This window comes from Balaenoptera ricei, chromosome 12 (assembly GCF_028023285.1).
Source record: "Balaenoptera ricei isolate mBalRic1 chromosome 12, mBalRic1.hap2, whole genome shotgun sequence".
Lineage (NCBI taxonomy): Eukaryota > Metazoa > Chordata > Mammalia > Artiodactyla > Balaenopteridae > Balaenoptera > Balaenoptera ricei.
The window spans coordinates 21,871,612-21,884,509 of NC_082650.1; the positions used below are offsets into that span (position 1 = coordinate 21,871,612).

The 12,898-nt window shown below is 40.4% G+C and overlaps 1 protein-coding gene across 1 annotated transcript in view; it reads right to left on the reverse strand.

The window, feature by feature from the left end:
* Positions 1-2,204: 2,204 nt before the first annotated feature.
* The window catches only part of AIG1 (androgen induced 1), a 227,381-nt gene continuing 216,687 nt past the window's right edge, over positions 2,205-12,898 (reverse strand). The window contains 2 exon segments of the mRNA XM_059941082.1: positions 2,205-2,435; positions 9,428-9,591. Of these exon segments, the coding sequence (XP_059797065.1) occupies positions 2,398-2,435; positions 9,428-9,591 (202 nt within the window). The 3' untranslated portion in view covers positions 2,205-2,397.

The following is a 12,898-nucleotide window of genomic DNA, read 5'->3' on the forward strand; positions in this document are numbered from 1 at the left end:
TGTTAATAATATCAATTCTATAGTTATATAAAACTTTTTTTTTTTTAAACATAGACCTTTCTCACTTCAGATCAAAATATAACTTATTTGATGCTAGATGTAACACACAAACCTCTCAGAAAAATAACACTGTCACGGACATCTTTATCTGGTTTCTGACCTTAAAAGGGAATGCCTTTGGTATTTGAGATGACTGTTTCTTCTCATGATATGAGATCTTTTTATATTACTAATGGTATTATCAAAAATAAATGTTAAAATTTCTCAAATGCCTTAGAGCAACTGTGGAGAGAATCATATGATTTTTTCTTTGTGCACTATTGAGACAATGTTTTTAACAAAGATCCTAATATTAAGCCAGCCTTGAATTTTTAGAATAAACCTTACTTTTGAAAAACGATTTCTATAGTGTTGGCTTTATGTTGCTGACATTTTAGCTAAAGCAAGTAAAAAAGTATTTTTTTGCATGTTGCCTTTGTTTTGAGAGTTTTATTAACTTTGAAAAATAATTTGGGAAGTGTTTCATCATTCTGTAATCTTGGAACAGTTTAATAAACATGAGAATTGTTACTTGAAAGTTTTCAAGAACTTGCTCATAAAATGCTCTGGACCCAACTCCTTTTTTGGAGATAGTTAATTGAACATTAAAAAAAATGGCTTTCCAGAGGGAGATCAGCTCGGTGCTTTGTGACTACCTAGAGGGGTGGGATAGGGAGGGTGGGAGGGAGATGCAAGCGGGAGGAGATATGAGGATATATGTTTATGTATAGCTGATTCACTTTGTTATACAGCAGAAACTAACACACCCTTGTAAAGCAATTATACTCCAATAAAGATGTTTAAAAAAATGGCTTTCACGAATATCAGTCTATTACAGCTTTCTAATTCTTATTGAATCCATTTTCCTTCAATTTCATTGGATTCTAAGAATTTGTTGTCATAGTTATGACACTTGTATAACTAAAAATTTGTTCACATCTGTGCTTGTATTGCCAAGTAGTTTGTGTTTCTCTCTTTTCAGTTAATATATCAGTAGTTTCATATTTTAATGCTATTTGTATAGATGAGATACTGCATTTATTAATCAATTTATTTATCAGTTCCACTGTTTCTTTTCTTGCTGCCTTACTTAATTTCTGCTTTTTTTTTTTTTTTTAATTTTATTTATTTATTTATTTTTTGGCTGTGTTGGGTCTCCGTTTCTGTGCGAGGGCTTTCTCTAGTTGCGGCGAGCGGGGGCCACTCTTCATCGCGGTGCGCGGGCCTCTCACTATCGTGGCCTCTCTTGTTGCGGAGCACAGGCTCCAGACGCGCAGGCTCAGTAATTGTGGCTCACGGGCCTAGTTGCTCTGCGGCATGTGGGATCTTCCCAGACCAGGGCTCGAACCCATGTCCCCTGCATTGGCAGGCGAATTCTCAACCACTGCGCCACCAGGGAAGCCCCTAATTTCTGCTTTTATTCACTCCTTCCTTATATTTCTCTAAGATTTATTTTTATGTGTTTTCTACTACCTATTTGGCATTAGTATTATTAAAAATCAGTATGGTCAAAGATTTTGTAAGTTAGCTTTTTTTTTCAACAAGATTATTCTTTTTGGATTTATCAAAAAGATACATATTTTTAAAATAAAAAAATTGCAAGAACCAGGCTCAGTAAACCCATTTTCAACAGGTAATAGAAACAAAATAAGAAAGGAAACACCAGTGTTGTTAGGGGTTTGAGACGCACCATGCAGGCATTAGGCTAGGGGTTGCTTGCTCTTTATTAAAGTTATAGTTTGCATCTAGGAAATGTTTCACAAAATTAAATCATGAGATCCAAATACACTCAGGGTTTTAACTAAATCAATGCAATTATTACTCATATTGCCTGTTGGAGACCAACTGTGACATTATTGCAATAGGGAACATCCATCTTGTTTCCTCCAGGCTTATGCTTACATTCTTCAGCCTCCTGTAAGGACTAAATAAATACATGAATGCTATGCCTCACATCTGCTCCTTTGACTTTCACATATTTCTCAACAAGAAACACAATAGGATTCTATTCTTCCTTGATTAAATGGAATTACAATTGCAAAAATTAAAATCCAATGACCAATTTTAGTTTTAAAAATTAGAAGAGGTAAAAAAAAAAAAGAAAAAAGATGTTATTATCAATAATGAATTTGGAAAGAATTCTTTAAAACACAGTTGAGGGCAAGTTATTTTGGAAATATCTGTATTTTATTCTTATGTATATATTTCTGCATAAAAGGTGTTCCCTCTCTCTGGGGCAGGGAGGTGAAGGTGGATTCCAATGGTTTCTTTGAAGCTTCCTCTCCTGCGTTACCAACGCCCGGGGGTAATGAGTCTTCATTGGTGGCTCCATCCTGCTCTTCCCTTTAGACTTAGATCTCATTCCAATTTAGGCTTCTCTTTCTCTTCTTCCATACCTAGAAATACAGGCAAAGTTCTTTATTTGGACATCAGATTAAACTAGGAGCAGGTTTGCCACTCTCATCTCTCCACACTTCTCCCCACAAACCCTTCATGCTCACCCCTTTTCGCCTCGCTAAGAAGAAAAGTCATTTACAACTTTCTCCAGAAACTTCCTCAGTGACCTCCCTCCCTCCCCTTCCCCCCAAATCGGGACATAACTTCTCTGAGACACACCCAGCTCTTAAGGCCTCTGGGAGTGAGGGACGCAAGTTAGTTCTTGACTCGTTGAGTTTGCACACAAATCCCAACTGGACTGCCTTGTAACCAGCTTCTAGCAACAGGAGGTGTGGAGCTGATGAGTTTCAAAGAGACCTCATTTATTTTTATTTTACTCCTGTCCCTTCCCAAGGCAAGGACTCTGGATTTTCAAAAGCAAATCTTTTTGTTTATTTGTTTTGTTTTGTTTTGTTTTTAAGGCCCATAGAGAGCTTATTAGCCACAAGAACTATTTATTTCCAGACCCACGTGTACTTAAACTCAAGTTCTCCCTCTGTTCTACCCAGGCCCGGTAGAACTATGTTTTTCTTCCTGAAAGACTCATACGTACCGGACTGGTAAGACCTTGCCTGTTGTCTGTAATGAATAGTTAGTGATATTTCATTTTCCCGGAGATGAAAATGTTTAAGTCATTCTCATAAATTAAAGTTAAATCTGGTAAATGCTCCCCACTTCTTTTTTCTTTTGCTTCTACGTAAACACCTTTTTCCTAACACCAAATTCTCAGAGCCTTTTTGCTGGAACAAAAGAACCCCAGATACTGCATTGCAGGTTTTGTTGGTATTCTCTTATAAGTTGCAAATTCTCTGAAGGTAGAGCCCTTAACTGTTTTGTTCCTGATTATAACCCAAGCACCTAACACAGTGTCTGTCTGAGAGTAGGAGTTCAATTAATCTTTATGGAATAAATTAATAAACGGTGAACATAGAGAAGGCCGAACTAGTGGGAAAGCAGTAGAATGAAACATGGAGGGTCGTCACAATAGGGCTTAGAGTAGGAGAGACACCCCTGCGCCTTCCCCCAGCTCCCAGCTCCTAGCACCATGTGTTTGTGTGATCAGGGTGGTAGCAGCAGAATGTGGGTAACATTCTCAGAACAGGTGTCCTTAGACAGTCTTTTAGGTTTGGTTTTCATGACTAAGGAACTGGCAGAGATCTATAACACTTTTTCCAAAGTACTTCTCAGAAATCATTTTAAGGAAAACTTCAAATTGAAGAGTAAGGACGTCTGAAGGGAGGAGGAATAGGGTTGAGGGGGAGAAGGCAGGAGATGGCTTAGTTGTTGGGTAACCAAGGCAAAGGCAGAAAAACACAACATAGATTCTGTTCAAACAGCACACATGACTTGGGTCCCAGCTCTGTCCCATGTTCCCTCTCCTGTGGAGAAGCTAATAACTGCTTGCTTTTCTTTTCAAAGTCTCTTTTCTCCTAAGTGTTCTCCTGCAGATGGGTTGAGTTGGCAGCAATAGTGGAATCTTAAAAAGCGGGGGTGGAGAACAGGGGGTGTTCATTGACCCAGACAGGGAAAATGGCTCCCCACCTACTTTAGTTTGGCAGCTTTGAGGTGGACGGAAAAAATTAGACAGCTGTAAATAATATTTGGAAGAACCAGAGGTATAATTTCCACACAACTAGCAGAAAGAAACCTGTCACAAAGCTGAGGCAGGATGCTCTTTCAGAAACGTAGAGGAAGAGCTGATTGACCCTGAGAGAGTCAGTCACATGCGGTTCCCCCATGCTGGGAGAGGGGCCTGCCGGGCGGGCGGCGCTGGAACCCTGGAGGCCTGCGTGGGACATGAGCTGGATGGAAGGCTGGGGGAGAACAAAGGCGGAGGTTTCTGTTACATGGGCCTGGCTCCGACCTCCTCTCCCGTCTCCTCTTTTACCTGCTTTCCCCGCCCTCACCCCAACCTTTCACTTTTGGACACTTGCATTTCTCGTCGTATAAAATTTGACTTTAATAAGACTGGTCATCCCAGTCAGACACACTGGAATTAGAATAAATTTTTAGCTTAAGCACAGAATATTTCAGCAATTATAGGCTGAACTGTGTCTCCCTCAAATTCATGTGTTGAAGTCCTGATGCCCAGGGCCTCAGAATGTGAGAGGAGGCCAAGGGTGTGTCTGCACAACCATTTGCTAAAGAGATGAGGCATGTGACTCATGGATCCAAGGAACCATCTCAGTAGAAGCCAGGAAGGACCTGTGGGAGACCTCTCATCTGATGACTTGGAACCCCACGAATTACATGGGAGAATTCTGTACCAGCAGAAACACAGCCAGCCTGGACTGAAAGAGACAGAGACAGGATGAAATAAAGGAAGAATGAATCTGAAGGTGGCCCAAGGGCTGGCTGCTCCTTGGCCCCAGAGGGCCGCCACCCAGCGCCAAGAGGGCGGGGCCACACCCTCCTTCCTGAGGAGTCCTGAGGATATGGCATTCGGCCAAAGAGGATTATTCTCAAGCCTTAAACTCGAACGGAATTTGTCCTGCTAGCTTTCAAACTTGGTTGAGAACTGTGACCCTTTTCTCCCTATGATTCTGTTTTTTGGAAAGGGGAATGTATGTTCTATGCCTGTTCCACCACTGTGTTTTGGAAGTAGATAAATTCCTGTCTGGTTTCACAGGTTCACAACTGGAGAGCAATTTTGCTTCAGGATGAATCATACCCTGGGTCTTACCCATACCTGATTTAGATGATATTTAAGATGAGATTTTGGACATAAGAGTTGATGCTGGAAATACTTTGGGGGTTGTTGGGAATGTACTTTGCATCAATGAAGGACATGAATTTTGGGGGGCAGAGGTAGAATGTTATGGGCTGAATTGTGTCTCTTCAAATATAACCCCTCTTACCTCAGAATGTGATTGTATTTGGGAATAGGGTCTTTTCCAAGTTAAAATTAGGGTGAGCCCTAATCAAATATGGCTGATGTCTTTACAAAAAGGGGAAATGTGGAGATCGCCTCACATATAGGGGAGAATGCCATGTAAACATGAAGACGGTCATCTACAAACCAAGGAGAGAGGCCTGGGCCAGATCCCTCCCTCACAGTCCTCAGAAGCAACCAGTCCTGCCAATCTCCCGATTTTGGACTTCAGGCCTCCAGAACTGTGGGACATTACATTTCTATTGTTTAAGCTCTTTAGTGGTCCTTTGTTGTAGCTTCCCTAGCAAACCAATGTAACATCCACAAAGCCACCTTGAGTTACTTTCTTTTCTTTTCTTTTCTTTTCTTTTCTTTTTTCTTTTCTTTTCTTTTCTTTCCTTTCCCTTTCCCTTTCTTTCTTTCTTTCTTTCTTTCTTTCTTTCTTTCTTTCTTCTTTCTTTCTTTCTTTCTTTTTCTTTCTTTCTTTCTTTCTTTCTCTTTCTTTCTTGCTGTGTTGGGTCTTCGTTTCTGTGTGAGGGCTTTCTCTAGTTGTGGCAAGTGGGGGCCACTCCTCATCGTGGTGCACGGGCCTGTCACTATCGCAGTCTCTCTTGTTGCGGAGCACAGGCTCCAGAGGCGCAGGCTCAGTAGGTGTGGCTCACGGGCCTAGTTGCTCCGCGGCATGTGGGATCTTCCCAGACCAGGGCTCGAACCCGTGTCCCCTGCGTTGGCAGGCAGATTCTCAACCACTGCGCCACCAGGGAAGCCCTTATTTATTTTTTAAAAAAATATTTATTTATTTTGGCTGCGTTGGGTCTTTGTTGCTGTGCACGGGCTTTTCTCTAGCTGCAGTGAGCGGGAGCTACTCTTCGTTGCGGTGCGTGGGCTTCTCATTGCGGTGGCTTCTCTTGTTGCAGAGCATGAGTTCTAGGTGTGTGGGCTTCAGTAGTTGCAGCACGTGGGCTTAGTAGTTGTGGCGCGTGGGCTCTAGGGCACACAGGCTCAGTAGTTGTGGCTCGTGGGCTCTAGAGCGCAGGCTCGGTAGTTGCGGCTCACGGGCTTAGTTGCTCCGCGGCATGTGGGATCTTCCTGGACCAGGGCTCGAACCCGCGTCCCCTGCATTGGCAGGCGGATTCTTAACCACTGCACCACCAGGGAAGTCCGAGTTACTTTCTTTTAAAAAGAGCAAATGCTTCATTGTTAATTTAGCCTATTTTAAGGGCTTTTTGTTCATAGTTCATATCATGCTTATCTGTTTTGTTATTTTATAAGCTAGATCCATGATTCTGAGTAAAATTTCTGAGCTCTCATGTGTCTGGGTTTCCAATGGTGACATTCTGATGGTTTACTAGAAATAACAGAGGATTGAACATCAGTCAGAAGGTGTTGACTTTGCAAACACTTATTTATTTTTTAAAAAAATTAATTAATTAATTAATTTATGGCTGTGTTGGGTCTTCGTTTCTGTGCGAGGGCTTTCTCTAGTTGTGGCAAGCGGGGGCCACTTTTCATCTTGGTGCGCGGGCCTCTCACTATTGCATCCTCTCTTGTTGCGGAGCACAGGCTCCAGACGCGCAGGCTCAGTAATTGTGGCTCACGGGCCCAGTTGCTCCGCGGCATGTGGGATCTTCCCAGACCAGGGCTCGAACCCGTGTCCCCTGCACTGGCAGGCAGATTCTCAACCACTGCGCCACCAGGGAAGCCACAACCACTTATTTTGGTGGGTCACTTATTGCTGGGCCTCAGCTGCCTCTTAGTAAAAAAAAAAAAAGAAATTGGCATAGATGGTTTCTAATCTAATTTTTGATTCTAAGATTCTGTAATAATGTGATTTTTATTTTGAAGTTGAAGCCAACATAACCAAGTGAAGGAAGCTGAGCCATTAAAAACCTGTAAAGATGGATCCAAGGAAGGGGGCTCAAATGTGGTATTCCTGCTCCTTGGGGGGGTTTATTTGGGGTGTAATAAATGTACTCAGGATTGTAATACTGTACTTGATTGTATTCAATTCCTTCTAATACATACAAACACACATGCACACACAGAAACGACTGCTTTTAATCAACAGTTTCAAACTCAACTACCTACAGAACCAAGCCACTGTGAGGGAGCAAAATGGCCTGGTGAGAACTAGGGAAAATTAAAGGGCCATATAACGGGGGCAACTGATACTCATTTCTAATCCATTGTTGCCAGAAGAGGATAGTGGGCTTGGTGTTGCCAGATGTTAAAATACTTGATTAGCTGAGAAATCTGTCCTTTATGTGAAATCTCCCAATTTTTAAATGTTGGTTCAAAAACAAAAATCCTATGTAGGCCTAACAAAACTTTTTGGCAGGTAAAATTTGGAGGAGGCCATCAGTTTGCAATCACTCTCATAAACAAAAAAGATGCACTTGACACAAAACATCTGCCTCTGGGGAATTAACTAGATGGTTCCATGTAGATAAAATTAATCTCTACATCTGAAATGAGTTACAAAATGTTAGTCAACCTTAACTCATGTTATTAAGAGAATGGCACAAATTAAATTGGACAGATCATTAAAAACAAGAAACAAAAACCTTAGCTTCACTATTCATTTTTAACGTCTAACTCAAAGCTGCTAAACAGCAATATTCTATTAATCTAGACTGGATTTTTTCTCTCCTGGTTTTCAGGCAATCTTCTCTTAAAAGTAGTAGAACAACGGCCAAATGAACTTTGGAATCGAGCTAATCAAGGGGAAACAGGAGTCATAAGTACTTCCTGAATAACATAGATTGGACACATTAGCTTAAATTTAAATATAGCCTTTCTCCCAAGAAGCTGAGAAAAGTTTATATTTTGTTTTGAAAATATTTTTGTAAGTTAACTAAATATTTTTATAAGTTATCTAATAGAGAAAGATTACAATTCCCATTGAACAGAGAAGAAAATTATTAAAAGATTAATTTCTGGTCCCCCAAGCTGTAGCAGGAATTGGTAAAAATATTTAACACTTTTTCTAATAGACCACTGCCTAAAATCAAGCCAGCTACTGTGAAAGGAAACCCTCAAATTCCTCTGGGCCATTTAACATTGGCTAACACCTTGACGCATACAGTCCTAGAAGATCCATGCACAGAAGAAGTCCAATTCGATAACATGCAATGACTGTGTTTTATTTGTCTAATTAGATCAACTTCCTGGCATAGTATTTGGCACAAAGGAGGGTGCTCAATGTTTGTGGAACAGAGATCATTTGCAGGTGATGTCTACGATGTTGTGACTGTATCGGAGGCGATACCCAGAGGTCTCTAAAATCCCCAAACCATCTTGCCTTTGGATGTATTTTCATGCAGGACTCAAATCACTACATATCTGTGCTGTCGTTTTTTCCACCTTCCTATTTTTACGTTATCTGACATACACTTTGGACAAGTTATGTTTTGCACAGCTGGGCTAAGATTACATGCCTTGCCAGGATGGAGGCTCTGCCATAAATAGAAACAAAAGGGAAATCAAATCATAGGTGAAGAGAGTTTTTGCAGCAATGAAGTATTACCCTTTACTGCCCGTCCCTCTTTGCCACCTTCAAGTCTTGAATATGACAGTCACTGCTTCATCACACTTGCCAGAGGTATTCTGCACTGCTGAGAGTTCTGGCAGAGTGGTGGCAAGCCCTCTTGGAAGCTGCTGCGCCCACGCGAAGGATGATGTAAGAAGTGGAGATTTGGCTGATTTCTAATGAGACTGTTTGGTTACATTTAATAATTTGTCTATTTCACCGGGGCGGGGGGGTCCCTTTAGCTACAGCAGTGTTTTGTTAGTCAGAGTGAACTTCCTAAACTTTTTTTTTCTGCTAACGCTACATTTCTCCCTATAAAATTTTATAGACATGCTTCTTTTGTCTTAGATTTGGATGTTTTACTAGCTAATATGACAAAGTGAGTAATAAACCTTTCAGGTAACTGCCAGCAGCTCACATTAATATGGTAGTTATAAAAATGAAACTCTTCATAAGGGATCCTGTGCTACAGTGGAATTTTCCATCCGTCTCTGCACACACTCTTTTAGGCAGCAATTCTTTTGTTTTATGCTCCCCCAAACAATACTTACTTCTCTGTGTATCCCAGATATAGCTGTTCAGAACTTCTCCCAGCAGGTACAAAAAGTTCATTAAGATGGTTGTAGACCCAAAGAAGAGGATTCTGGCTCCTGGGCCAATGTGTTCCAGGAAAGGGTACACCCACATCCCCGTTACGTGATGCACCCAACACACCCTGCAGTGGAATCGGAAACAAGACAGAGACAGCAGTTACTCTTGTGTCAGATTTTAAAGCTGCTGATATTACAAATACAGACCCCCCCTACTCCAAACATTCTTCAGCAAGGCCAGTCGCCGTTTGCTTCTGATACTCTGCAACATCCCAAGTGTCTGTCAGCTGATAAATGGATGAGCAGAATGCTGTATACACGTACAACGGGACAATATTCAGCCATAAAGAGGAACGGAATTCTGACCTTGAAAACTTAACGCTAAGTGAAATAAGCCAGACACAGAAGGACAAATATTATATGACTCCATTTATATAAGATACTAGAATACCTAGAATACTTCACAGAGATGAAATGTATAATAGAGGTTACCAGGGCCTGGGGGGAGTGGGGAATAGGGAATGATTATATATGGTACAGAGCTTAAGTTGGGGATAATGATAATATTTTGGGTATAGATAGTGATGATGCTTATATAACACCGTGAATGGATTCAATGACACTCAATTGTACCCTTATAAATGCTTAAAATGATAAATATTATGTTGTGCTATGCATATTTTACCACAATAAAACATTTCCATGGGGTGGAAATTAGGAAAAAAATATCTAAAAATTTCCTTGGTGGAGGGAGTCAATAATGAAAGAAAGATTGAGAAACACTGCCATAGAGGGGAGAGGCACTCATTAAGCCCACCCAGGTCACCTTGACTGATTGTCCAAACTAAAAGATTTTTACCAAAAGAGGAAGCCAAGCTAGTCACAATTAAAAACAAAAAACAAAAAAACGGAAGCATTTGTGAGAATCAACAGAAGTTAAGTTGAACTACCCTAAGGGATTCTGATGCATCATATTTTGTTTGAATTTCATATAATTTTCACATGTCTTGAAATATTCATCTTCTTTTGATATTTTCCCAATCATTAAATAATGTAAAAACCATTCTTAGCTGGGTCATAAAAGAACAAAAAAAGAAAAACAGACGGTGGGTGGGCTGGATATGGCCCACTGGCTGTAGTCTGCTGCTCCCTAATTTAAGTAGTTCTTTGTATAATGGCCAATAGGCGCATGAAGAGGTGCTCAACATCGCTAATCATCAGGGAAATGCAAGTCAAAACCACAATGAGATATCATCTCATACTTGTCAGAATGGCTATCCTCAAAAAGTCAAGAAATAATAAGTGTTGGTGAAGATGTAACGAAAAGGGAACCGTAATATACGTTGGTGGGAATGTAAGTTGGTGCAGCCACTATGGAAAACAGTATGGCAGTTCCTCAAGAAATTAAAAATAGAACTACAATATGATCCAGCAATTCCACTCCTGGAATTATACCTGAAAAAAATGAAAACACTAATTCATAAAGATATATTCACTCCAATGTCCATAGCAGCATTATTTGCAGTAGCCAAGATAGGAAAACTATCTTAAGTGTTCATCAACAGATGAATGGATAAAGATGTGGTATATATACACAATGAAAAATTACTCAGCCATTAAAAAAATGAAATTTTGCCATTGCAACAACATGGATGGGCCTGGAGAGAATTATGCTTAGTGAAATAAATTAGAGAAAGACAAATACTGCATGTTATCACTTATATGTGCAATCTAAAAAATACAACGAATGAGTTAATATAATAAAACAGAAACAGACTCACAGTTACAGAGAATAAACTAGTGGTTACCAGAAGGGAGAGGTGTGAGGGGAGGGGCAAGATAGGTGAAGGGGATTAAGAGGTACAAACTACTAGGTACAAAATAAGCTACAAGGATGTAATGTACAACACAGGGAATATAGCCATTATTTTATAATAATTTTATATGGAGTATAATCTATAAAAATATCGAATCACTATGTCGTACATCTGAAACTAATATGATATTGTAAGTCAACTATACTTCAATTTAAAAAAGTAGTTCTTTTTATTTCACAAAGGACCTTCATGCACATTATCTTATTTAGTCTTCTCAGCAATCCCAGATATAGCATGTCATCCTCATTCTACTGAGGTAAAAATCAGAGTTTATAGAGTATAGTCAGAATATGTCAGAACTGACAATGGAAATGTAAAATTCTCAGGTTAGGGAAGTGGATAGCTATTCTGAGTATATAATCCCCCTTACCTTATTCAAGCACCCTATGAAGTACGATTATGCCCATTTCACAGATAAAGAAACTGAGACTAGATTAAAGAACTTGTCTTTAAAAATGGCAAAGCTGGGAAAGGAACGCACATCTGATTTCTCTTCTCCTGCATGGACTCGCTTCTTTATATGAGGCATTTAATATTGTCTCCAAAAACAAAGAGAAGGTTTTCTTTTCTTTTCTTTTCTTTTTAAGTTGTTTTGACTTAGTAGGTCATCATACCATCTCAGATACAGAAGTCCTGTTATGTGGGGTTTCACCTGGATTGGTGTGAATGATGCATCCACTTGTCTTAACAGGTTGTGTGCTTTCACAATTTGTTTCCTTGATATAATCAGGGCTCAATTTTCTGCACAAAAATGACTCACAGCCTTGCTCATCTATTTGTGGAGAGTTCTCAGTTATTGGTTGACTTTCAATTTCTATCTCATTCTAAGACCTTCTCATCTTAGTGCCCAAACAGCTTATGCTTAAGGTAATGATGTCAATTTAAATTTTAGTCTAAAGAAATTGATAACCATAGTGTGTGTGCATACATATATATGCATATGCTATAGTATTATGAGACTTCTGGGGTTGACCATTTTATTAAATGTACCTCCAATTTCATTCACTTGAATGTGCAATTAAGAATGAAATTTATTGGGCTTCCCTGGTGGCGCAGTGGTTGAGAGTCCGCCTGCCAATGCAGGGCACGCGGGTTCGGGCCCTGGTCCGGGAGGATCCCGCATGCCTCGGAGCGGCTGGGCCCGTGAGCCACAATTGCTGAGCCTGCGCGTCTGGAGCTTCTGCTCCGCAGCAGGAGAGGCCGCGATGGTGAGAGGCCCGCGCACCGCGATGAAGAGTGGTCCCCACTTGCCGCAACTAGAGAAAGCCCTCGCACAGAAACGAAGACCCAACACAGCCAAAAATAAATAAATAATTAAAAAAAAAAAAGAATGAAATTTATTAATGCCTCCTGTCTGAGTTGTGCTGCACACTAGGGATACAGAAGCAAATGAGGCAAGGGTGGTTCTTGTTCTCACGCAGTACAGTCTAACGAGGAATACAGATATTCACAGAGAAAACACAAGCGTAGTCAGAATTAGGGTAAGTGTAGGAGTGTCATGGGGGCACAGGGATCATTCTCTGCTTTTTTGTGAACCTTACACTTACCATTAGGC